This window comes from Drosophila sechellia, chromosome X, assembly GCF_004382195.2.
Source record: "Drosophila sechellia strain sech25 chromosome X, ASM438219v1, whole genome shotgun sequence".
In the NCBI taxonomy this organism is placed as follows: Eukaryota; Metazoa; Arthropoda; class Insecta; order Diptera; family Drosophilidae; genus Drosophila; species Drosophila sechellia.
In genome coordinates, this window is record NC_045954.1 from 10542096 (window position 1) to 10568975 (window position 26880).

The 26880-nt window shown below is 43.5% G+C and overlaps 6 protein-coding genes across 8 annotated transcripts; 2 read left to right on the plus strand and 4 right to left on the minus strand.

The window, feature by feature from the left end:
- Positions 1-733: 733 nt before the first annotated feature.
- Positions 734-4682, minus strand: LOC6617582 (vacuole membrane protein 1). Of its 2 annotated transcripts, none has more exons than XM_032726599.1 (5): positions 4590-4682; positions 2595-3072; positions 2258-2539; positions 1883-2189; positions 734-1672 (listed from the first exon to the last, which is right to left on the minus strand). In XM_032726599.1, exons 2-5 carry the CDS (start codon positions 3047-3049, stop codon positions 1166-1168), a joined length of 1551 nt encoding a protein of 516 aa, XP_032582490.1. In that variant the 5' UTR covers positions 3050-3072; positions 4590-4682; the 3' UTR covers positions 734-1165. The 2 variants fall into 2 exon arrangements, with proteins under 2 accessions (XP_032582490.1, XP_002041895.1); XM_002041859.2 differs by having other exon boundaries at positions 4505-4676.
- Positions 4683-5293: 611 nt separating this feature from the next.
- On the minus strand, positions 5294-8674 carry LOC6617583 (gamma-aminobutyric acid receptor-associated protein). The gene is made up of 3 exons (XM_002041860.2): positions 8324-8674; positions 5993-6190; positions 5294-5926 (listed from the first exon to the last, which is right to left on the minus strand). The coding sequence occupies exons 1-3, from the start codon at positions 8411-8413 to the stop codon at positions 5849-5851; spliced, it is 366 nt and encodes a 121-aa protein (XP_002041896.1). The 5' UTR covers positions 8414-8674; the 3' UTR covers positions 5294-5848.
- Positions 8675-8901: 227 nt separating this feature from the next.
- Positions 8902-11866, plus strand: LOC6617585 (BTB/POZ domain-containing protein 9). Its single transcript, XM_002041862.2, has 4 exons — positions 8902-9605; positions 9660-10298; positions 10367-10813; positions 10876-11866. The coding sequence occupies exons 1-4, from the start codon at positions 9033-9035 to the stop codon at positions 11374-11376; spliced, it is 2160 nt and encodes a 719-aa protein (XP_002041898.2). The 5' UTR covers positions 8902-9032; the 3' UTR covers positions 11377-11866.
- Positions 11867-12732: 866 nt separating this feature from the next.
- LOC6617586 lies at positions 12733-18923 on the plus strand. The gene is made up of 3 exons (XM_002041863.2): positions 12733-13318; positions 17951-18118; positions 18180-18923. Exons 1-3 carry the CDS (start codon positions 13151-13153, stop codon positions 18375-18377), a joined length of 534 nt encoding a protein of 177 aa, XP_002041899.1. The 5' UTR covers positions 12733-13150; the 3' UTR covers positions 18378-18923.
- On the minus strand, positions 18893-20889 carry LOC6617587 (ADP,ATP carrier protein). Its single transcript, XM_002041864.2, has 3 exons — positions 20237-20889; positions 20048-20175; positions 18893-19649 (listed from the first exon to the last, which is right to left on the minus strand). The coding sequence occupies exons 1-3, from the start codon at positions 20555-20557 to the stop codon at positions 19175-19177; spliced, it is 924 nt and encodes a 307-aa protein (XP_002041900.1). The 5' UTR covers positions 20558-20889; the 3' UTR covers positions 18893-19174.
- Positions 20890-20986: 97 nt separating this feature from the next.
- LOC6617588 (ADP,ATP carrier protein) lies at positions 20987-26880 on the minus strand. Of its 2 annotated transcripts, none has more exons than XM_032726600.1 (4): positions 26741-26880; positions 22381-22681; positions 22174-22301; positions 20987-22084 (listed from the first exon to the last, which is right to left on the minus strand). In XM_032726600.1, exons 2-4 carry the CDS (start codon positions 22675-22677, stop codon positions 21610-21612), a joined length of 900 nt encoding a protein of 299 aa, XP_032582491.1. In that variant the 5' UTR covers positions 22678-22681; positions 26741-26880; the 3' UTR covers positions 20987-21609. The 2 variants fall into 2 exon arrangements, with proteins under 2 accessions (XP_032582491.1, XP_032582492.1); XM_032726601.1 differs by lacking the exon at positions 26741-26880 and adding an exon at positions 24305-24505.

Genomic DNA, 26880 nt, shown 5'->3' on the forward strand with positions numbered 1-26880 from the left:
CATCCAAACAAGAGTGTTGTGTTGTGTAGTGTAGTGTTGACACTGTGTGACGCGGGCTTTCGCCGTTTTCTTTTTTTTCTTTGCCTATGGCAAGTTGTCATCGCTGTTTGCCTTCCTGCCAGTTGTTGTTGGTTTTGTTAGCTGTAACTGTTGACAGGATTAGGCATTCGAAGCGCGTCCGCATCATCACCCCGCAGCACACACCTCATCCCACCGAACTCATCATCCGCGCCAGCAGCGGCAATTGTCCTTCGAGCCGGATACTGAGAGTGAGGAGTGCGAGGGGATGAGAGGATGGGGCAAACAATAGAACCGTCGCCATAGGCTAGCAGCTATTTGGCTTAATGAGTGCCAGCTTGATTCCGAGCTGTGGGCCAACTGTTGATAACGGATTTTCTGGGTATCTGGGTATCTGCATGCCCGGCCAATTCCACGGATTTCGTTGTTAAACGAACTTCGAGCCCCTTTTCCCAGCACTTATTGTGGATTATCTTCACTTTTTGGGCCTTACTCCCACTTAAGTTAATTGATATTATCTTGGATTTTATCGCTGCTTGCTCAGAGCAGCACGTTTCTATTCAGCTGGAAAAAAGTAATGCTTGGGTGACTATGGATGATTTTCCATATAAACTTTAGTGTCTGTAAGTTGTTTTTATATATAATTCATTTATGATCAGTGTATTTGATTATTAATTTTGAGTTTCCCGCCAAAAGCATTGAATTTACAACAAGTTTTAATTTTTATATCCATATTCATTTATATTTCAGCACTTGTCTACATGTTTCCTTTTATAATTATTAAAATAATTATTTATTCTTTTTTCTAGCGCTCTTTGCTTGCTCTGGCTGGTTTGTCTTTTGCACAATTTGCTTTTCATTAGTAGCGACTAGCTGCGTCTCCCTCACTTTCGTTACTTTAGTTAAACGCGATACTCACACGGAAAATTGCTAAGGTATTGTTTGTTGTACATTCCAAAATAGGATGCTGCTACTCGCGTTAAATATTCATTTATGTTTTTTTTCCTAGTCTAGTCTACATGGTAAATTCCTCATCTTCTTTTCTCTCGCATACATCATTTGACTAAGAGCGAAAGCCGCAATATACAAAATAATTTAAACCGAGGGGTGGGAGAAAAGATCAACAGAAGACTGATCCACTGATTTTCTAGTCCCGTAAAGCTTTCTGCTTGCCCGCCTTCTTGCTCGCCCCCGTCGACTGGCGAGTGGGCGTGGTCGCAGCCACTGGGCTCGCCGGCTTTTTGTGAAGCCTCTTGTGGTAGCTCTGGGCCAAGGAGTTAACGATGGACACCACAAAGTAGCACACCATGCCGATCACGAATGTCTCGAAGAAGCGCGACAACAAATTGCCCGAATCTCCAGCTCCGGCTGTCGCACCGGCAGCTCCTCGCTGCTGGCGATGCAGACGCTGCTTCTGGTTGTTCAGGAAGGACTTGAACGGCTCCTGCAGCTTGTGGCCAAGCACTGGAAGCGTGGCCAACAGATCGACAGCCCGCTCGATTAGCGTTTCGTTGAACGCGATGATCACGAAGATCTTCTGGATGTGCATCTTGATCACCGCCTTGCCGATCAGCGTGGCGCCGAAGAAAGTCCAGAATGGCACCAGAAAGTGACCGCAGGTGATACCTGCCAGGTCGAACAGGGGATTGGGAATCTGTTGGGGAATGAAACCAAATGTTATTAAGACCGTCGCAGCAACAAACTAAACTAAAAACGAATTACTTTAAAGCAAAGCGCATTTGAAGCATACTAAAAATAATATCTAGATGTACATTCGTTACTTTACAAGCGAAATCGAAAGTGTAATTCGTTTCTGTGACTTATAATCTAGTAAGCCCGCTGGTCAGCGATTTTCACCACTCACGCTTGCACAGGCCAGGATGCCAAAGAATCCGACGCGCTCCACCACGCGCTCCATGAGCAGCTTGCCCTTGTCCATCATACTGAGGTTCTTTTGGTGACGCTTCGCGTTGAGGGCTTCGAACTCGGCCAGCTCCTCGGCGTCCTCTGGATCGTAGCCGGATAGCCTAGACGCCTTGGCCATAAAGTACGGCGGCAGTTCGCCCAGCGCTGTGCCCGCACCCCAGAGGAAGGCCTCCAGGCGCACCTTGGACATGATGGACCAGATATTCGGCACATGCTTGTCGTACGGCTCCTCGGGACAGATAATACTGTAGGAGTAAGCAAGAACAGGGAGTTAGTTATTAAACAATGAATAAGAGAATCTGGGTGTACTCACTCATCGGGATACGGTGGCTGTGGGAATCGCAGGGAATTGCACTCGTAGGCGGCCAGCGTGACACTGGCTATGTGCGGCCCCAGATAGAGCAGGAACGTGTGCAGTCCGGTGCCCAAGCCCACCGAGGAGAGCACGCCCAGCCCCAACCAGTAGACAAAGAACCAGGTGTTCCGGCGCACAAACTCGATGGCGAACTGATGGGGACCGTCTATCTTGTAAATTACGCTAAATACGATGCTTAATACTATCAGAGTGGCTAGCAGGAACCGCTGTTGCACCAATCTGCAAGGAAAGCGTTGGTTAAATGGTTTGAACATGGGGCTTCTTTCCGACCTACCTGGTGCTCCACGTGCGCAGTAAGGTGAACAGCTCGAGGCCGCAGTACTTGGTGGTCTGCAGGGGACGACGCCAGAGGACTAGCTGGCCGCGCTCCAAGCGCTCCCGCTCGCGCTGCTTGTCTTTTTGGTTCTTCTTCGCCTTGCCCCCAGCGGACAGCAAGGATGTGGCGGAGGAGCCGGTCTCCTGCATGCTGCTCCCGCTTATGCTGCTGCTGGTCTGCTTGACTTTGCTGCCGGGCGATTTTTGGCTGTGGGGGTGGATGTTGGTGAGTGTCTGGAGTGGCGCCTTCAGATTGCCGTTGGCCGCCTGCCGCTTGTGGCTCTTGTTGTTGCTGCTACCGCTGATGCTGTTGCTATTGCCGTTTCCGCCGCTGACGCTGTTGTTGTGACGATTGCTCTGGGCCGCATGGCTACCGCTGCTGTTGGTGGCTTCCTTTTTCGAATGCTGAGACATTTAAGCGGTTGGCTTGTAAGCGGCTGTGTTTCGCACGGTGTTTGCAATGAAATTATAAAATTTAAGTGATGTAAATGACGGCGATTCGACGGCGTTGTAGGTGGGAATGAAACTGAAATTTCAAATTAACTGATAAGCTTCAACTGACTGATGGTGCAAAGTGTAGAAGCTACTACTTTTCTACTTTTCACCCTCAGGTTGCTTCGTCGGGCGTGCCACAACGGGTAATGACAATTTGGAGATCGCTTGGGTAGCCGGTTTTCACTGGCACTGATAAGGGGATAAGTCCCCAACTGATACCACTTTCGCAGGACAACGATCTTCTAAGAGAAGTGTGTCACAATTTGGAAAAATATGAAAACTATAGTTGTGATAAGAACTAGCAGATATTGCTGATAAACATATACACCGAATTATTCAAGAAATGTAGGAACTCATCATGATAATCTGAAATAATATAACATGAGAACTGTATTTTTGACTGATTTACTTTCTTTAACAGGAAGTGTATAAAATCGTCGGCTGTTTCTATGATGTTTTTGTTCTCACTTTTATGCGGGTTAGTTGATAGTTTCCCTCAATTGAATTTGATTTGCGGCGAGAATGGCTTCAATTTTTCGGCAAGTGTGCCTGTGTGTGCGTGTGTTAGTGTGTGTGTGAGGCGGAAAAGTACAACAACAACAATAACAATAAAGGCACTCTGCTGAAAGAACGACAGCGATTACAACAACAATTACGAGGGACGTAGCGTGAGATTATCATGCGATACTTGAGCACCAATAAAATGAATCCACATGCGCGTAAAAAAGAGAGACGGCGGACAGAAAGAGCGGGAGGGAGGTATGGTGGGAGGAAGGGAGGCGGCACAAGAAGCAGGCGACTTCAGAATCAGAAGCGAAAACAGGGCCACAAAACGAACAACAAAAACAAGCTGAGTGGACAATAACACGACTGCTGTCGTTGCTGTTGTTGTTATTGTTTCACTTTCTGGCACATTTGTTATTATGGCACTTTTTTTTGTTCTTTCGATTTGGTCTAGTCAGCGTGTTTAGCCATAATTCAATAAGCGCTAAGTTCACTTCTTTCGCTTTTCTCACTTAAACATTTGAATTCGTGTGTGGCAATCGTTGCAGCTGTTTTTCATAAGCTGGAGTTCAAAAACCCGGTGGGTGGTGGGTTGCTTTTCCGTTGCAACCACCCCCTGACAGCATCAACAACAAGAACAACAAACCAGACGACAAAGCACAAAAATCAATCGCACCCACACAACAGTTATTTCGAGGTTCTCTTTTTTATTTAACTCTCAATTTTCACTTTGTTACTAATTTCCGTCGTCACGAGTTACAACAGCAACACCACCAACAACAAGAACAATCATATGCACAACAACAAAAACACGAATGGCACAGCAAAAACAAACAATTCGCAACAGCTAATAGATTTTCCTTTCTGCACCTTTCCGAGCTGTTTGGTAACGTGTCCGTTGTTTGTTTAATCCGGCTTTTCATCGGCCAATCCGCCCAGGTGGACTTTAGTTTACCTGCTTCTCTGACAGTTTGGCACGGTGTTTTTTATAAAACCTTTTCGGTGAAAAACTGTGAGGCCAACGAGCAGTGTTGCCAGATGGTGAAATGGGCTAAAAAATCCACGAAATTCAAAAGTGCACCGCCGTGCGCCAAATGCGTCAAAAATACTAAATACCTAAAATATATCGCTATTTAATCGTATTGCCTGCACTTATTGTGTGGAGATGTCCCTTTTTAGCACATGCTTTCCTTATGGCTAACTTACGATATTGCTTTGCTGAACTTGAAAGTGTGACCAGCAATGTTTCGATGGCAGTGCTGCCCATAAAAACGTTTGTGGGCGGCAATTTTGAATTGGCTAGCAAAGTGCCTTTGTTGAGATAAGATAAACAAACAATAAACAAAGTGAATTCTTTTCCATTTAATTTGCACACTTAAACTTTTGCGTTGCGAAAGGTAGCATAAGTAGCACCTTTTACGTCATCAATTTAAAATAAATAAATGTTTTTGTTACGAATAGCAAATAATAAAAAACACCTACTCATTGCTAGAGCTATTTCATTTTTAAAAGATAAGGACTTATTGTTCGTTGAACAAAAGAAAACGCAGTATAAAATAACTTCTTCCTGTCACTTATCGCTGAATCATATAATCGTGATATACGTGATTGCAAACTGAAAACGAAGAAGAATCCAAATAAACAAACACACTTTGCATGTGTATTTTTGTGTTTTTTTGTTTATTTAATAATAGATTAATTACCGTACACTTAACCGAGAGAGTCCTATTCGTAACCATACACACTAAATATGCACAGAATAAAAAAAAAATAGTGAAATCATTGAAATATTAGCGAACAAAGGTAAAGTACAAAGCATTCGCACGGATCAAGTACAGCAATGGAAATTAAATGGCCCAGAAAGGGTGTGAATAGATCTGTTTTTTGGGGGTAAAGTTGGTTGGTTGGTTGTTTGGTTAATGGGTAGGTCACAAAGCAGAGTTTAATTGAAATACTAACGCGTTTAGAAAATGTATATATATAAAATAATTTTCACATAACAATTCTTTTTGTAGTTTTCGGTTTTTGTGGATTTTTTTTGTTGCCCTGCGTATCAGATCAATTTCAAGTTCTTTTCATGTGGCATTTCCTGCGGTTTTCCTCAATTCGTTTAGCTAACTCGCCGTCCATATTTTAAGCTTGCATGCTAAACACAAAATATATTTTATTTATATATAGATTTCTGTATAGGGGTGGCTCCTTTCCGATGCAAAGTTAGTTGACCCTGGCCATGCCGTAAACATTCTCATCGGAGTAGGCAATGTACAGGAAATAGTCCTCCTCGTGGTGTTCCTATAAAAATACATCGAGCGTATGGGATTCGATTGCAAGACAAATAATGGGCATCGTAATAATTACCTGGTACAGGGAGCCCATGGTAGCCGATGTTGGTGGAATGACGTTGTTCACAAAGAAGAAGAGGGCATCCTCGGGACGCAGGTGGATGCGCTTGCGAATGAGGAAGTAAAACTGACCGACGGTCAGGTCGGAAGGCACCAGGTACTTCTTCTTGTCCAAATCACCGATGCGCGCCTTGGGAGCCTTCTCGACGATGACCTTTGGGTTTGAATATATAAGAAGAAGAAATACAGGAGGTGAGTTGATGTTGTGCATGTTAATGTGCGCACATTTCGCACCTGATTACGTGCCAAATAAGGCTCACATATTTGGCTACAAATGGCATTTGCATTGCTGGAAGCAAGTGTGCTCGAATACGTGCTACCTTGGATTATGATAATGCCGAACACAAGCTATAGTCCTATGAATTCTGCTGTTTGCTATCTAGTGTACAAAATACCTTAATTTTAATTGAAAACTAATTTGTTTACGGACAACTATACCTGATCTTGGCCTGACTTACATTATATTAAGGCACGAAAATGAGTAATTTCGTAATTGCATTCGGTAATTTCGTAATGCATTTTGGAATTTCGTAAGTCGGAATGTGTAATTACACACACGTGTGTGAACGATTGTTCACATATTATTTTTAAACCAAATTCAGTGCATTTTTCGAGGGTATATGTTTTGTAATATAATTAAGATTTCTAGCACCTACTTACATTCGTGTTCCCCTGTATCATCGGTTTTTTCTTTTTTTGTTCATTATACACAAAACATGACAGCATTTTAGCCAAATTGATCACCAAGTCAACCAAGTTGCTCATTGAAGTGAAGTTGCTTGATAATCTACTGCATTTCCTTGGCTCTGGAATAATTGCTAGCTAGCCTAGACTAGACTAGGCGATCCGTTCTAGCCAGGGGCTCATTAGTTAGCCTTAGCCAAATTATTGACAAACTAGTTTGTTCGATTTTTTTTTTTTTGGAACAGGAAGCGGGTGCCAACATAGTGAATACGAAATGGGCAAAAACTGCTTATCGTGAATGCCACCCCTCTATACACTAGCGTTCTATCGAAATTCGTTGGCGTCATTGGCCGAACTCAAGGCACAAGTATGAGATGTGCTCAGTACGTACTAAGTATATTCTATAGAATTCGGATATATATGGGATATGCTGGTGGTCCGAACGACCAGCTGGCCTTGCCCCTCGCTCAGCTGTTATGTGATTTGTGATTGCTGCACTTGCCAAAAACACACGAAAATAACACTGGCAATAATATTTCGGGGGTGCATATATATGTACATATTTGTACATATATACATACATATATGTGCATGTACATGCATATGTAGTCCAAATTAAAATCGAAAACAAGAACTGCACTTTTCGCTGCGATTGGGGCACCTTCAGCAGTTTTGTTTTGGTTTTTGTGAAAGGAGTTTTCGCTGATAACGTGGTGAAATGCATACACACATAGCAGAAAAACAACAAAGAAGAAGCAGAAGATGTTTTTGTTTTTTCAACCTTTCTGTTTTTTTTTCTTTCTTTTTATTATTATTATTTTTGTTTTGTGTTCAGCAGCACATCTATGACTAATTCCAGTCGCACTTTGTGTATTTGCGAAAAACAAAACATGCAGCGCTAGTATTGGTGTGTATATGTGAGTATTAGCGACTTTTTTATATGCGCAGTACTCGCTCGTTTTGCCAACAAACAAACGAAATTAAAATCGAAAACAACTGGTTGGTGCCCACACAGAAAAAAAAAACAGGGTGGTCAAAACTTGCTTGTAACTAAATGATGAGGACAGATAGATATATGTTCTTTTCTTGCTGTGTAACCAGAGGGTGGGAGAGGGGCAGTGAAGAGACGAAGAGGTGGTACAGATGAAATCTAGCACTGAAAACAACAACATCTTAACAGCTGAGCAAGTGAAACGGCTGCTTTGTTCTCTCCTTTTTTTCCTTTTGTTTTTTCCTCTCTACATCTGTGTGCGCGTGTATGCGTGCGTATGTGTGTATGCAGGGGGCAGAATTTTCGTTTGAATTTCATTTAAGAGCTGGTCGCCAATGTTTTTTTTTCCCCACCACCAGTAATGCAAAATGTGCTTTATGCAATACCCATCGCACGAATTTCCCCAGCCACCTGATGTGCAATAATATTGTAATAACAATCGAAATACCCAATATGCGCAGTATTGATTTTCCTCGGTGCAAACGAAAAAAAAAGAGAGCGAAAAAAAAAACGACGCAAAACAAACGCATACACAGAAGCTCGCACATACACACACACAAACACATAGCTTTATACATATATGAATTTATATATTTTTTTTTGAGTACTTACGGGCACACGGTCTGGATATTTGCGACGGATCTTGTCGCCCTCGGCGCGACGCTTCTCGAAGGCGTGCTCCTCCTTGTATTGGAACTTCATGATTGCAATGAACAGGTAATTGGCTAAGAAACGCAGCTTCTGTCACTTCGTTTTGCTCTTGCGACTGTGCCGAATATCGATGCGTTGCTGAGCTTGTGTTTTTCTCTTCTCTATGTTTTCTCGTCCAAACGGTACGAAATACTTATGCAGAGTGACCGTGCGCAGCAGTTGGCAGAGCGCTTCGGTCTAAAATCGATGACTTGCTGGTTTTATCGATAAGCACTAGCGCTGTGGTGACTGCACTCGCTAACTTCTGTGGCTAGACTGACCGTGTGTGACCAGTGAGCGCGCAGTGCTGCCAACCCTAGACGCGTTAATAGTGGTGGGCTTATTACATACACCCAATGTGCTTGGTGTATTCGCTAAATGTTATCGGGGGCAACCTTGTGGTTCGTGCACTCGCTATCTGACGGCCGCCATTATGGTTGTTGTACGCGTTAACTGGTAGACACACCTACGGTTACACTGCACATATAACAGTTTTTCGCCGCCGTAGAAAAATCTCGGTTGTGCCATCAATATTATCGATATCACGAACTTTCATCGATGTATTGACGCTGCTTACACACATTAATATATATCGCACGGAAGGAAAACAAACAAAAAAGAGAAAAGAAGGATGAGCAGCCAGGGACATCACAAGATGTCCGGCGGCGGCAAGAACGGCACCATGAAGCAGGACTACACCGACGTGGTCGATCTGGGCGATCGCTTCTCGGCGGACATGGCGCGCCTCTGCATGAACGAACAGTACGCGGACATGGAGTTCATCGTCGAGGAGGAGCGCCTACCCGCCCACCGCGTCATACTCGCGGCACGCAGCGAATACTTCCGAGCATTGCTGTACGGCGGCATGGCGGAGAGCACACAGCACCAAATACCGCTTGAGGTGCCGCTAGATGCGTTCAAGGTGCTGCTGCGCTACATTTACTCGGGCACACTGCTGCTGTCCACACTGGACGAGGATTCCATCATCGATGTGCTGGGCATGGCCAATCAGTATGGATTCCAGGATCTGAAGATGGCCATCTCGAATTATTTGCGCCAGTATCTGGCCTTGGACAATGTCTGCATGATTCTTGATGCGGCGCGTCTCTACAATCTGGATAAGCTCACCGAAGTGTGCCTAATGTTCATGGATCGCAATGCCGAAGAAGTGCTGCTGCACGACACCTTCGATACACTATCTAAGGTAGGTTTAAAACCAACTGGTAAAGTTGGCACTAAGAGTATGTAATGCTTGCAGGAATCGCTGGAGGAGGTACTACGACGTGACTGCTTCTTCGCCCCCGAGGTGCAGATCTTCTCGGCCGTGTGGAAGTGGATCCGCTTCAATAGCAACGTGGACTTCAAGTCCGTGGTCAGTTGTGTCCGCCTGCCGCTGATGACCCTCGAGCATCTTCTGCAGGTGGTGCGTCCCTCGGGCATCCTGGATCCCGACAAGATTCTCGATGCAATCAACGAGCGCAGCACTTCGACGGCGCTACCCTACAGGGCGGCGCTCTGGCCGGAGGAGAACGTGGCCGCAGAGACGTTTCTGTCGCGCTGCATCCAGGGAGAGTGTCGCGACGCGCTGCTGGATGGAGATGTAACCTCCTATGACATGGAGAATGGGTATACGCGTCACTGCATCACGGACTGCAAAGATGTGGGCATTGTGGTCGAATTGGGCACGTTCTGCATGATCAATCACATCCGCATGCTGCTTTGGGACAGAGACAGCCGGGCGTACTCCTACTACGTTGAGGTGTCCGGCGACCAGCAGCATTGGGAGCGAGTAGTCGACTACAGCGACTACCACTGCCGCTCCTGGCAGTACTTGTACTTCGCACCACGACCCGTCAAATTCATTCGACTGGTGGGCACCCACAACACTGTGAACCGGGTAAGTCAGCAGTGATCTCTTCGAACTTTCCCCATTCTTTACCTTTTTCCCTTTCCATTAATATATAGGTATTCCATGTTGTGTGTCTGGAAGCCAAGCACACGGCCAAGGTGCAGCGTTTAGTTGGACATTTTGTGGCGCCCAAGACGAACGTGGCCACCGTCGAGATGAGCGCCATTGTGACGGAAGGCGTGAGTCGCACCCGCCATGCGCTAATCAACGGCGATTATCTGCAATACGACTGGGACTCGGGGTATACTTGCCACCAATTGCGCAGCGGCGAGATCGTCGTCCGTTTGGGCCAACCCTACTATTTGGGTTCAATGAGGCTGTTGCTTTGGGACCTCGATGATCGCACCTACAGCTTCTACATCGAAATTTCGACGAACCGCAAAGATTGGGAGATGATCGTGGACCGCCGCAACGACAGCATCCGCTCCTGGCAGAACTTCCTCTTCACTCCGCGTCCAGTGGTCTATATCCGCATTGTGGGCACACGCAACACAGCGAATGAGGTACGTAGCAGTGCAGCAGCCACAAAACATGTGCGTTAAGCTAAAGCTCTCCTTGATCTCAGATCTTCCACTGCGTCCACCTCGAATGTCCCACCCAGGACAAAAACTACTTAAAGAAGATAGCCGTCATGGAGGAGGAGCGCGAGAAGAAGGAGAAGGAGAAGAAGACGGCAAGGACTGACGATGACAATATTGCCTCTACCTCGGGATCCTCGTTGGCGTCAGGCCACGCTGAAAGTCCCTCCACTTCCACCAGCAGCAGCCAAAGCGTTTTAAGGTCCATCCACTGGCCGCAACAGACAGCGGCCGTTGTCCCACTCACTCCGCCAGCACTCTCCCCGTCCGACACGCCGGCACTTCCGGCTCCTCTGATCCCGGCACACTCGTCGTCCCATAACTATGAACAAAATCAGCCATGGAATTTAAGTGCAGACGCAAGCCCCCACACAAGTCCAAGTTCAAGAAACAACCCCAGTCCCAACCTAAGTCGAAGCAGAAGCCAGAGTGCGGAGTGGGAGCCAGTGCCGCCATTGGTGGAGCTGGACACCAGGGAGACGCTCTGAGTTGAGCGCCGCTTCGGCCGATGATGTTTTGTACTTGAAATACTCCTGTAATACTACTGTTATCTAGTCCTTCCCAGTGCCCCAATGCTTGCTGGTTCCAAAACCTGTGCATCGTCTATTGGTTTTGCGTTATTACCTTGATTCGTTATATACTTATATACTATATATATACATATATGTATATACACATATATATATTTTATTTTATTGTGATCCAGAAAGAATTCCTTATGTTTGCAAGGCAGCAGAATTATTTATATAAGCAATATAACTTAATTCTATGCACACACATACCCACCAGACAAACACACATACCAACCACACCACATCTGTAGTTTCCAAAGTTATGTCCTTATCGAAATCAATCCATTTGAACCGCAACTCGTAGTCTTTAGGCTCATCGAGCGGCCCAAAAATTAAGCTCTATTTATTAGGCAAATTTTGTCATAGTTTGTATTGCACGCAAATAAAAGCTAACCAAAAAAATGAACACACCGCTTATTGTTTCATTTCTTTTAAGTCACTCACACATTTCATCGACGAATTGCGCCGTCTGTGACCACTGTGCACCGCACATGCCACCCACTGTTGCCCCAACATCCACAACACGCTCCACTGTTTTGAAATTCCAATCAGAACCTTAAACCAGTTGCGCCGCACAGTGGGCGTTGGGAAGACAGAGAGGGGCGCCGATCCAGTGGGCGAATCAGAAAGAGATGGCGAAATGCAGTGTGCTAGCCAAACGGGAATTTGTGGGTTCTTGAAGAAAACAAAAGAAATAAACAGATTTATCAATAAATTTATAAGTTAACGCATAAATCGTTTTTAATCGCAAGATAAATCGCATTGATAATCAGGCTTCTAATAATAGGTACATAATGGATTGAAAATATTACTCATACGCCGCGTTGTCTACATGATTTAATAATATATATTGCATATCTTGTACGGATGGTTTTAATAAAATATACATGTTTTAATGAGAAATGTAGACAACTTTATTTATTTATAAGTTTTACATTTATTTTAGAGTGAATACAATCACACAATGCGACCAATTTGCCCCACTGTGCCGTGTATAATAGTCAGCGGCGCAGGCGCAACAAACTAGTTTGCACCACGAGCAGCGGGAAGTGACACCGAAAAGGGGTGGGGGGGGGGGGGTTATTTGGGGCGTTGCAGGGGCGTCGTCGAAGGGCGCGCGCAAACTAACTAGCCAACTGACTAACTAACTAACTAACTAACTGCGAGCGCGAGTGCAAGTCCGAGTGGGAGTGGGAGAGCGAGCGTGAGTGCGCGAGTGTGGAGCGGAGCGGTTAACCGTTAGCCTGCAGCGGCGGCAAGTTCAGCTCGCAGTTGAGTTCAGTCGACCAGCGGCCGCCGTGGACAAAGCAACGTAACGCCAGCAGTCGCAGCGCAGCGCACGGATATATAGCTACAGCTAACTAGCAGATACTAAACTACACACACCTCACCACATAGCCACCACACGCGGCATATATCTCTATACATATTTGAGAATCGGAGGCGCGCGAGGGCGTCACACGCGTTCATATACATCAGATATAGATATATAGATCGATAGATATAGAGCGAACATATAGAAAGCGGTGCTTATTTTTCTCATCTTATTTTATTGTGACAAAAACCGCGACAAGTGTTTAAAAATAGTTGTTGTGCGCCCTGCTAATAAAGTAAACTTGCCCGCCAAACTGAAACTGACACTGAAACTGAAACTGAAACTAAGCCAAGCTAAACTATAAACAGCAACAATATGGTCGAGACCGTTGTCAATATCGAGCGCACAACAACAACAACGACGAACGGACCGCCAGGTGGGGCGAACCCGGCCGTTGGCAGCGATGGCGGCTTCTGGAGCGCCATTCGCCTCAACATCGACTATTTCCGCACCATACCGGGCATCATAAAAATTGTGGAGTTTGTGAGTACTAGCTGAGATATATCAATATATATATATATATACATAAATTACATCGCATTTAATGTTCAAAAGTGGAAGTTTCGGAATTTGGCTGTTATCCTATTTCCTCGAAACATAAAGTTTTCGAGGGGAATATTGAAATATATGTTGGGTAATTGTTGCATAGCTAGTTATTGTATAGCAAAGTTCGAATTCCCCATAGAACTCTTATCGTCATGAATTGAACGGTTTTATCTAGAGTTTGCCTTGCGCCCCACCATTCTTTATGGAGATATCTTGAGACTTAGGAAACCCTAGAGCCTCGATGTGTACTCAATTACACAAATTTGTATATATGTACATGCATATGTTCATATGTCAGGATCTCATTTGACTTAGGGCGGATAAGATAGGGGTAGACAAGTTGTGGGAACTGCAAACATGTGAGCTCCATGGCCATGTGGTCAACGCATAGCCCGCTATTCCCCAGCAGAAATCCACTTTGCTTTTGGCCTGGCATTCAAAGCTATGATCTATCTTTTTCCCACAGCCGAAGCAAAATGAAGTTAAAGTGTGGGCGATGCAATCGGTATGCGACGCCGCCAACACAAGATACTCGCAATTACATGAGTGGGCAACTGGGGTAACCCAACTACCGCTCGAATGGATCTCACCTGGAAAGTTTTCAGGCAAAACTTCTCAACGCTTGGTGGTCACAAGGTCGCAAGGGATAACGACAAGTGCTCGGGACCCACGTGAAAAATGCATTATTAAGCGCTCGTCAGTTGTCACGGGAAAATCAATAGCGGATAAATAGCGGGCAGTACGGGGTGCCACGATGGATATGATTACCGTCGGTCGCCATAAGCTGTCGCTTATTAACTTATATATATTGATTTTCTGCTCTGACAACCGGCGATTATCAAGGAGACTAAGCTAGTTTAGCTGACGGAGTAATTCGCGGATAGTCTGTTAGGATTTTCTTCAAACTCACACTGATCTGGCGAAAAGGAAAGCAGAAATGCTTCGATATCGCCAATGGCCAGTTACTTAGCTTTTTTACTTTACTTTTTTGGTATATTTTTGTGGCAACTAATCTTATCGGTGGTCCCCTTAAGCGATAGTCTGCTGATAGTCTCGGCGCAGTGTGAAATATGTAAAAGTGCTCCACTCGAGCGTTGGCACAAAAAAACAGGGCCATAATTGCAGCTGCTCGGTTCCCGAATGCCAATTGATGGGTATTAAGCACGTTGAATAAATAATTCAAATTGGTCTAAATGGCGGAAAGTTGACCACTTTCATGGCTATCTATTCTAAGACATTATAATTGTTTCTTGAGCTTAACTATATTGTATTCGATAACTGGAACGAATGGTTCGAATTTGACTGTTAACCGATTGTGACTCATTTCGATCAATTATGCGAATATATTGAGTGCTATAGCTAATCGCTCGTTACTCATACGCCCCGTTATCCGAAAAAAACTGGGCGATAATGTGGCGACCACCTGTTTGCCAGCGAAGAGGAGCAGAGCAGCGCCATTTTCGGTAGCCATGCTCCTGCTGATAAGCCAATCGATTCCTAACACCTCACCGCCGATCGCCATTACTCATACTCATCATACTCATCCGCCCTGTGGTCCCAAATCAAACCAACAACGACAACAACAAAATCCCCCGAAATATAACGCCTCTAGGACTTTCGTATCTTATCGTTGGCAATTAGCATTTTGGACCCAGTATTGCCTCAATTTACTTACCATACATATTGACGCGATGCCCCCCGAGCATATATGCATTCCATGGCCAAGTGTGCTCTATATATGTATATACGTACACATCGGAATATGAACGATTTATTATTAAGTTTTGTTGGTCGCGGTCCCTGCCGTTCGAGAATTTTGCTTTTTTTTTTTTATAATAGCCTAATTACGTAAGACATGTATTTTGGAAGCTGCCGACGGCATTCTTATTGTTTGGCATTGTTTAGCATTGTCGTGGATTTAAAATTTTAATATGAATGTTCTCGCCAAAGCGGAAATTATGACACAAATTCAACACATTTTTTAACCACAAAAAATGCGGGGGAGGCGAAGAGATCTGGGGAATTCGAGCCGAAAGTCACTTTAGACAGATGCTGGCGTTTGTTGGCGGTTTGCTGGGAATGCGATCGATCGTTGTGGCATCATGTACAGTGCGTGCCATAAACGCAGGCTGTTTGGCTTGCAGTTTATGAATTAATATACATTTTATATTGCTACTATTTACGGGCGTACTTTTTCTGACACCACACATCTTATGCCTTGAATCGGTTTCAGTTAGTGTCTTGCCTTACAGCTGTGAAACGCACTGTACTAAGTGCACACGGCTATGCAAATACGTGTGTTTGCAAGTCGTTGTGTGCTTGGATACATTTTAGGTAATTGACGCTGACTTAGTGTGCGGCGCTCTGGAAAGTGAGCTCATCTTTGAAGCTCCGTCTTGGCCCTGTTAACAGATTGTTAGCCAACAAAGGGAAGGGGCATACATAAGTACATATGGTATACCTATACATATACCTATACTATTGGATCTATAGATATGATATTAATAACCCCATCGCACGTACGTTTATCTGCCAGTTGGCCACTGAACTGCGCTTATCTATCTTCAAAACAATCATAGCTATCTTTATTGTTCATCCTATGCATATAATACTCGATGAGTTATTATTTAAGGTCAACATCCAAGTTATACAATTCAAGGGCATTGACCCTTCTATTGGATAATCAAGTTAAGGTTGTCCACTAACTTCGAGCTATATTTATTGGAAATTTTCCACTACAGTTCGAATATTTGTTAAACATTGTGAAGATATTGCCTTTCTTCTTCGAAGAAAGAACTTTATTTATAAAGAGGTGGAAGAGTTTGTAATTCCACGTCCACATGGATCTTGTTGTTTATGCGCAACCACTAGAATTTCTGTGGCTTCCATTGAACTTCAGACGAGGCAGACGCGGCCAGGAACCGTAGACCGTATAATCGGAGGCCAAGAACTAGATCCATTTCAGTGGCGTTTCGCGTCATTGAATTTCGCTGGATAAGTTGTAATTATGTTGCTGCCCCGATCGATATACCTAGATGCACCCAACTCTCTACGCAGTTTTTCATGCTCCACAAGGCAATTTGTTGCCAATCGTTGCCATGGAACTATAGGGCAGTCAAATCTGCTTAGGTCAGGCTTTAGGATGTTTACAAGAACGGCTGCGCTGCCAAAGATAAACGAATGCTGCGCAGCTGGGATACATTATTGAAAATTACTAGAGTGCATTACTGATTTCTTTGAAATAATAGAAGTGGCTGGTTTGTTCATATATATAGTGACGTAATATATATGAACATAAGAACTGTCAACACATACAAATGTGTATATATATGATCTTGTCGTTATATATACATATGTATACGCAGAAGTGAAAATAAAAATAAAAAGCCAGCCATAAATAATGTTTAGAAAAGATAAAATTCGTATAATTCCCAGACGATTTTCTCTCTCTGGCTCTTTTATTTTTGAAAAGTGACGCACAACATTTGTGGATCACAAGAGCGAGGCTAAAAAAAAAATAAGGCAAATTAAGAATACGAACACCATTTGGAAAATGCATGAGATCCAAGATCAACAAATCGCTGATAGTTCAATCAACCTATGATATGCTGCTGCTGACAGTTAATTGTTTACCAAATAGCAAATAAGAAAAAAAAAAAACAAGATGTTGCTATCAGCAGGTCGCTTTTGGCCTGGGCTACAACTTTCAGCTTTCACTTTTCGTGTACCTTTTGTTTTAGCCAAAAACACAATGCTGCTCAAGTCGACGGACTGCGCACACCTGTTTGATTTCCTATTTTGTCGCTGTGTCGCCAAAAGCTTATTGCCATTTAATTGCCTAAAACCACCACGTCGCCGGAGAATGTGTGTCATCATCGGCACCTGTCATCCAGCTTTATGATCTTAGGGTTCCCAACTAGTGAACTAACGAAATCGCCCTGCGAATTTGCTTGAAACGCGATAAGGTTCTCGAAAGTGACTTACAGATAGTTCAGTATACATATATTAGCAAGTTATTACCAATATACATTGAGTCATTCATAGATATAGAGTCATTCATTCAGTTTGTTTGAAATATGACATAAACTTAAGTTAAGTTGAGTAAAATGGAGTACCTAATTGTTTGTGAGCTATGTTACTACAAGCACATTTCCAAATAATCCGAGGTACATATGTATCTTTGTAGAAAAGTATCTATGTATCTATGCATTGGCATTCTTTGAATTCACCGCTTAATTAGCTGGAGAACAAGCCGCTATTCTGAGCACAGCCTTTCATTTTCTTGGCGTGCATTCAATTGAAGGTGACATCATGACATGCTCACTCCAGATTCAAAATCACGACCTTGAAGAGGCGCCTCTCAATTGGGTGACTATACATATATCGCAACTAATAATATAAGTTGCATAGACATCTGAAATATGCATTCAACTTTACCCCAAATAGACATTGAATTAAACTTACGATTTAATGCGACAGATGGCGCTTGAATCTTTAAACTATTCGCATGATTGCGCTTCCATTGCGACCTTGTACTTACACATTTACCCATCATTTTGTACTCACCAGGTGCTGGGCATCATCTGCATGGCCCTGGCAGCTCCTCCACTGGCCTCGGCCACCTCCTTCTTCATGTTCGTGATCGTCATCTCGTTCATCATCAACATTCTACTGATCGCCGCCTATTTCCTGGGCATTCGCGAGGCTCTCAACGTGGCCGTCAACTGGATATTCTCGGTGAGTGGGAAAAATGGCAATTAACTGCTCTGGATCATCATCGCTTTGTTTCGCCCAACAGGAGCTGATCACCACCGCTGTGCTGACGCTGCTGTACTTCATCGGATTCATTGTCCAGCTGGCCAGATGGTCGGATGCCACGGGCATGGGTTCCGGCTCGAATACCGCCGCCGGTGTCTTTGGACTCTTCAATTTCCTGGCCTATGCGGCGGGCACGTACTTCCTGTTCCTGGCCCACAGGTCCGGGGCCACCCACTAAGTGCAACCAACTCAGTGACTGGATCTTAGTCTAGAGTTATTTCTAATTGTTAACAGAATAAGTGCAGATCGAGTACTTGTAATTTTGCCTTTTTTTTTTTGTGTATTGCCAACGTATTTTTGTTTTTTGTTGTTAATTTATGCGAGAACGACGTATACAGCAAATCGACAATGGAAAGCGACATGGCTTTCTGTTCTTAATGTTATTTTATTTAAATGGCTAACTAACGTTTAAGTCTTAAATCCACCCGCACAAGACCATATCTACGACAAAAGAGTAGGGTGGGCAGCCCATATAATACATTAACTTTTATCATTTCATGACTTATATATATATATATTATATATTTTTTCGAGACGAAATAATATACGTAAATGAATTAAATTTTTTTGTTTTTCACATATAGTTACATGTAACGACTAGCTTGTTGAGAGGATAATTAGATCCTAGTTAGATGTGGCCCACCCTAATCCACACACACATATATATGCACCAAAAAGCAAAACACGCGATGATGAAAACGAACAAAGATTTGAGTTCAATATATTATTTGTATTTTCTCAACCACTGCGAAAGTGAACACAATCTGAAATGAGGGACCCCCATGTGGGGCCACCTATCAAATCAAATTATTAATTTACCACTGGGCTCGTGGGAGCAAGTCCTCCTCGACGAAGAGGTGGACAGTGGGTTCGGTTGGTGCTACGCCATCGTGGTGTGACATTTGCTGGGGCTGGGGCTGCTGCTGCTGCTGCTGGCGATCGAATGGGCCCACCACAAACGGCGGCACATTGGGGCTAAAAGTACTTCTTCATCTCGTCGTAAAGGGCGAGAACCAGAGCTCCGCCCGTGCCGCGAATTATGTTCGATAGGGCGCCCTTGAAAAAGGCTCCAATGCCCTCCTGCTTGGCAATCACCAGCCAGCAATGGGCTGTGTTCTTGTACACCATCTCGGACTTCTTCAGGCCAGACTGCATCATCATGCGGCGACGCACAGTATCGAAAGGATAGGATGCAATGCCGGCAACGGTAGTGACCACCTGGGCAATCGCCCAGCTCACGTAGAACGGTGTGCTCTTCGGGTTCGGCAAAAAGTCGCGGCAAGTGTCATAGAATCCGAAATATGCTGCTCGATAGATGACGATGCCCTGCACCGACACGATGAATCCACGGTACAGACCGATGGGTCCGTCACTCTTGATCACCTTCATCAGACAATCGATGAGGCCGTTGAACTCCCGATTGCCGCCCTTGCCCACATCGGCGGCCAAACTGTCGGCGGAAGATAGGAATAGGAATAGTAATAAATGGTTTATAACAAATATAATCCAATGCAAGTAAATCAAATTCAAATCAAATGGGAAAAGAGTTCATGTGGGTGAACAATGCAGTTGTAGAAGAAGCATATTAATCTATAAACTTACTTGGACTAGTAAGTATGTAAGGTTCGAATTGTATTCCTCAATTGCTCAAATTATCCAATTCTAATGATTTATGCATTTGAAAAAGTATATGTGCATATGTGTATAAATGAAGAGAGCTTTTAAAAACCATTTAAATCGAATATAGTTGTCTAACCCAAAATCAATTGAATGAGTATATAATGAGAGGTAGTTTGGAATTCCTATTAGTATTATCAAAGCAAATGATAACAGGGAAGCTCAACTTACCGGGTTCTGGCAAAGTCCAGTGGATAAACGAAGCACAGAGATGTGGCACCTGCCGCACCGCCAGAGGCCAAGTTTCCTGCAAAGTGGCGCCAGAACTGCTTGTGCTTGTCGACGCCACCGAGGAATACCTGTAGTATGATATGTTGTTTATATGAAATGATTATTATAAGGACTCTCCATATAACTAACCGATTTGTACACATCCTTGAAGGCAAAGTTAAGAGCTTGAGTTGGAAAGTATCGGATTACGTTGGCCAAGTTGCCGCGCCAGAACGACGAGAATCCCTGCTCCTTGGGAATGCGAACGAAGCAATCGACTATGCCCTTGTAGCGCTGATCAGCCGCTATCTGCTTGGAAACCTCCTGCACCTGCAGGATGAGCTTCACGCGCTCGATGGGAGCCACTGCGGTCTTGGCTATGGCAGCGGAAACGCCGCCCATCATGAAGTCCATGAGGAAGGACTTAAGGTCCCCCTTGCCATGACCACCGCCACCGCCTTCATCGCCCATGTTGGTTTACTGTTTGTTGATTTTAAAACGATTTAGTTTAGCTTCAAAGTTGGTTGGTAAAAAAGGATAAAAACAATTTTTAATTTTGATGTTACAACGTTGAGATCTGGACTGAGATTGGCTCACGAGATTGTGAGCCAGTCGGTCGAAATGACATCCGATGTATTTGTCGTGGCCTACTTTGATCGACAGTTTTAGAAGCGATGAACGTACGTTTTTTTCCTCTTTTAAGAACATAAATCAAAATGATAATTTAGCTTCGAACTGCCGAAGATGAAATTGAGTCGACCAATTGGTTGACTGCACACAAATGGTCTGTGTAAGTATGCTAATATATTTTTTGAATTCCAAATACATATGCCTTGGGGTTCAAGTCGAAATATGAAAGATATACACAAATACGTGCGCAGAAAGAAAAACACAACATTGTACTCTTTTTATCAATTTTTATATATTTTTAAACCAACCGAAGTTGAGTTTGTTAGTTTGTCGTTTCGGAGGCGAAAGAATCTACAGGTCTTCGGTTCGATTCTCTGCATCCGATCGATAACACTGATTTGGCTGGGGAGATGTGGGGCGACCCAGCAACATGACGGGATCTATAGTATATAGCCTAACCCAAACTTAACAAATACTAATCAATATCGGCGCTATGTTCGTTCGTATTTCAGTGTAGTGGGTCTAGTCTCATGAGCTGAGTCGCATCCCCTCTCTGCCCCGAGCATTGTTGTTTGCTGTAGTATTGTTGTTCTATTGACGCTGGCCATCGTTCCGTAAATTAGTTCCCAGTTTTTATAAATAATATAATTTCACAATTATATCAGGGGGAGGGAGGAAGGGTTCTTGCTGTTATTGCTTGCCGTTGTTCGTGGTAAGAGGTGTTGGTTGCAGATCAAACTTAGCTTTCGCTGTTGCTATTGCTGTTGTTTTAGCCGTTCTCATTCAGTTATCTAATATAATTAGCTGGTAGTGTTTAGATTTACTTCTTTTGTTTTGTTTTGTTGTTGTATGTTGTTGTATTTTGCTTGTTTTGAATAATTTAATAATTTAATTTACAAGACCTTCTTGATCTCATCGTACAACACAAGCACGAAAGCGCCACCAGTTCCTCTGAGAATGTTGGAGAAGGCGCCCTTGAAGAAGGCACCGGTGCCCTCCTGCTTGGCGATGGTGGCCCAGCAGTGCAGTGTGTTCTTGTAGATGACCTCGGTGGCCTTGCGACCAGACTGCATCATCATGCGACGACGCACGGTATCGAAGGGATAGGACACGATGCCAGCGACGGTTGTCACAACCTGGGCGATGGCCCAGCTGATGTAGATGGGTGTGTTCTTGGGGTCGGGCAGCATGCCGCGAGCGGTATCGTAGAAGCCGAAGTAGGCGGCACGGTAGATGATGATGCCCTGCACGGACACTCCGAAACCACGGTACAATCCAACGATGCCGTCGCTCTTGAAGATCTTGGTCAAGCAGTTGCCCAGACCGGTGAATTCACGCTGACCACCCTTGCCAGTATCAGCAGCCAAGCTGTAAATGCGTTGCGAAAGCATTTCGTTAGTTCATTGGACATTTCTTTTTTTTTTTTTTTTTTTTTTTTTGCAAATATACCAACATACCGAGTACGGGCAAAGTCCAAGGGGTAGACAAAGCACAGAGAGGTAGCACCAGCGGCACCACCGGAGGCCAAGTTGCCGGCGAAGTAGCGCCAGAACTGGGTGTTCTTGTCTACACCACCCAGGAAGACCTAAGTTACACACATAATAGCAAACGGGGCGTTAGTGTTTTCCGCTCGCATTGCAGACTTGCAGCCTGCGAAGTCTCACCTGCTTGTACTTGTCCTTGAAGGCGAAGTTCAGAGCCTGGGTTGGGAAGTATCTGATGACGTTGGCCAAGTTGCCGCGCCAGAAGGACGAGAATCCCTGCTCCTTTGGAATGCGGATAAAGCAATCAACCATGCCCTTGTACTGCTTGTCGGGGCTGATTTGTTTCGAGATGTGCTGAACCTGCAGGAGCAGTTTCACACGCTCAATGGGGGCGACGGCAGTCTTGGAGACGGCTGCGGAGATGCCTCCGGCAGCGAAATCCTTGACGAATCCAACAGCATCGAAATCCTTGCCCATTTTGCTGTAAACACATCGTGCAATTGGCCAAAACTCTGATTAATCTCGACAGTTCCGTCATCGCTGATGGTGATACTTGATGCTACCGATGATGATATACCTTTTGTGATGTTATGGATGCTGATATATTCCCCATGGCATGCGGGTGATGGTGCGTTGCATAATAGTTACGATATACGTTTACGGTATTTTTGTATGGTGGATATACGATTCACTTTGTTTACACGGGTGCAGAAGGCACAATAGAAGAATAGCCCAAAGCCAAATGAAAATGTGAAAATTGTCAATGTTCCAAATTATAAACCGAAACCGAAAAACATGCACTTTTTTTTTCTTTTTTGAACAGCACTACAAATGGTTACAAAACAGTTTTGCGGGTGAAGTAAAAAGGTTTTAGCGACAAATGAAACTTAAAGTTAAACGCGAAAATGATAAAACATGCAGAGTTAGTATAAATGGCAACATAAACTTAAGATTATGGGGGGTTAATTTTGAATGGTGTATGGAAACATCAGGGTTTTTGTTACAAGTATTGGTTGTTTGTGTTAGTATGCGTGTTGGCAGTTGCCGGTAAAACTGGTTTTGTGCAAAAAAGGTGAAAAGTTTTATTGGCCGGCTGGTTTGCCACGTGGTTTGAATCGAGCTACACGAAATAACTACTGTTGGAAAATTGACTTCTAACCAGTTAGCAGTTGAAAACTAAGTACGTGGCATACATAAGTACTTATCCAATTTACTTTATCTAGAGAATATGTCATAAATCAAATGCAGTTCTAGTTGGATAGAGCGGCAGTCTACTGGTTTTAATTCATTAAAGTTTGGATTTGGGATTGCATAATTGCCACACCACACCAAAAAAAAAAAAGAATAGAATTGAATTGAAAAAGTTCAATGGAAAAAGCCAATATATATGGACATTTGAGTGGGTGTGAGCAAGATGGCTATAGAGGCCACGGTTCTTTTTTTTTTTTTTGGCAGCTGGCATTCGCCATTGAAGCGCGTTTTGTTAATTTTAGACTTTCAAGAGCAGCCGCCACTCTGCGTTAACCGTGTGGTTTAAATTATATTTTAGCGAAATTAAATCAGCATTTCATTGACAAGGGTTTTATGTAACACACTTGGCAAAGAGAACTGTGCTTTGGCATTGTTTCTCTTCTGTTCTCTTTCCTTGAAATAACAACCGTTATCTAATCGTGTTAGACTTTTGATTGGCTGGAAAGAGAGTGAAGCTTTTTCTTCGGCCATAGCCACAGAGAGCCGAGAGCTAAAAGGCTCGTGATGTAATAACCTCAGCTGGAAAAATTCTACAGTTGCACGTGGAAAGCTTCCACCGAAGGCTGAGCAGTTGTAGTAGTATCCACAATCCAGGGTTAAGTTTATTCTTAATTCATTGTTATTGATTGCATAAGACCACCATCACACACCAGAAAAAAATTGTTCAATGAATGATTCAAGTTCAACTCTTTTGTTGTTTTACATAACCAGGCAGATTTTCTTTCAATGCTCAGGTTGGATTTGATTAAAAAAAAATAAAATAAAAGCATTAGGAATCACACGCGTATTTTGTAAATGGGCTATGGCTCAATTCGATTCGATAATTGATTTCCAATTTGTTTGCCATACGTACAATTTGTATTTGTGTTTCTATATCACAGCACAAAACCGAAAAAAATTTATCCTTATTCCTTGGAAGTCAGAAGTCTGAACCGGACGGCAACTGAATTGCTTGTGAAAGTTCCGTTCGCCGAAATCTGCCAGCTAGCCTGCTCTGCCTGCGTCGGCGTCGCAGTCGCCGTCATCGTCAAGTTCAGCAACAGATGAGCGCGAGCGAGAGGGGGAGAGCGTTCTCTCTCTCTATATGCATATGCAGAGTATGCGAAATTCGAAGAGAGCCGAAAGAAAACTAGCGGTTGGCAACAGCACGTGTGCGAGAGAGAGAGGGCGAGAGATCGCAGCTTATCAGTGCTGAGAATTCAAGAATTCAATGCCGTCGTTCGTTGCATAAGAGGAAGTCTTGTACCACACACTTGTACTCATTAGAAAACACTTTTTATTTCGTTTTGGCCATGGCCAAAAATTCATATATGGCCAATTGTTTTTCATTTACCCCTTTCGAGGTTTTCGACGGCGCTTTCTAAACGATTGCCAAAAAGAATGTACGCACAACATTTACATTTGGCAAAAAGCCAACAAGTCAGCTGCGAAGCAGACTGGGCTACCAGTTCAGCTAGTTGTTAGCTAGATTTCTAAATACACATAGCAACTAGAAGACTGAATAAAGTGTATAATTCTGTTACATCCAAATATATGTCTTCCTAATTTAACATAATATAGTTATCTTTGATATTCAGCTTTAATAACTACTACCACTGACTTAGAAAACACCATAAAACAATTTATTCAAATAGAATAACAAAAACTTATCAATTTTTATAAAAATAAAAGTAGAAAAGATTTGAAAGGTTTTATTAATTGTTTGTAGCTATTTAATTGCTAAGCTATTAATAACATTTGGCTTTATTTCTAAAGATAGGGTTGGCAGCACTGCTAGCATGTGACTTTGCTTTCTGACGTCCACCTGCCGCTCTCTCCCTCTCTCTCACGCTTCGTCTCTTTCGCGCAGGCTGAAGAAGGGCGGCGTTCGAAAAAATGCGTGAAGCGATTAGATAAACACTTCTGCTAATACAGTTATTTATATAACTGTCTACGACACTTTTTCAAGGTCCCGTTATCACAAAAAATTACATAAAAAAGAAAAGAGAGCGCTGGCTAGTCTTTTGTGCAACAAAAAGAGAGCGTGCAGTTGCGAAGTTACTGCAAAAATGATAATTTGCCAAAATTAAACGGAAGCCAAGTTATAATTGTTTATGGCTCAGTGTGCGATGAATCGGGTTTCCAAGACAGGGCGTGGATCGGCTGGAAAATCACACTGATAATTTCTGCCGACTGGGCGAGAAATGGAAATGTGATTCGCCAGGGATAATCTCGAGCCAGTGCTAAATCGCACTAAAAGGTCACACAAAGGGCTACAATAAACATTAAATCACATGAATACTAGACGCACATTAACGATTGACGTCACAAGGGTATGGGAATGGAATAATAATAGAAGAAATGAGAACACTGGGGAAACCCGTTTTTCGCAAAAATGTTTGATTTTTATAAAAGAAAGCAGGTCAGAAGAGAAAGGGAGGGCAACCAAAGAGAAATGATTACATTACTCTTAAGAAATAGAAGCAACTGTCTCTCTCTCTTCCTCACACACACACACACCCGCTAAGTACTTGCACGCGCAGCTGATGTCTGGCATGGGAGTGAGCGAGAGGGCGCTAGTGGCACATGGAATTTATTCGCAACTGTGTGTATGAGTGTGACTGGGCGGTAGAACAATCAATTGCCACGCTTTTTGCTATAGAATAGCCCGCATTTAGTGTATATAATAGTATATCTGTGCAAATGCAGGCCAATTTGATTAGAGCAGTGCAATTCTCTTTCAAATATAATCGCAATTCATGTGCAACATTTTTCGTACAGATGAGCCGGCCTGCCAACTCGTTGCTAATTGCATAAGTTGGCAGTTCCAGCGTGGTTGCAAAAAAAAAATTGGAAGGAAAAAGATGGGGAAAAAGATCCAGCGTGGCTTCTTCCATTTTCTTTTCGGGTAATTCTAAATGAACTTTGGATTTGAGGGACACAATACCAAAAAGTTTGCTGATACGCCCAATTTATTACGTGTTTAATTGAAGGCGAACACAATTTCGGCACAACTATTTTTCGCAGGGGTTATGTAAGCACGTTTCGGCTATTTTCATGACCCATTCGGGAGTTCTTTTCGCTGCAGTTAAAGAAGAGCTTCTTGCCGAACATACAAAAAAAAAACGTTAGTTTTAACCAACACCGACACAATAAAAAAATTAGCACATTACATAACTACAGAATCTAGCGCAAGGTGACGTGAATTAATGGGTAAAAAAATCAATGGCAGGTACGGGGCACACCGTCTCTTTTCTTGTCAAGCAAAAGAGCCTCGCAAATGTGATATATATAGAAAATAGCACAATACCTTCAGTTGATAACTTCTCACAAAAGTCACAGAATAAAAACTTCTTTTGCAGAATCAGACGAAGCCGCGTGCTCACTTGGCGAATGAAATTCGTAAAGTGGTGGGGGTCCCAATGGCCCAGTGACTTGGGGATGAAAGCT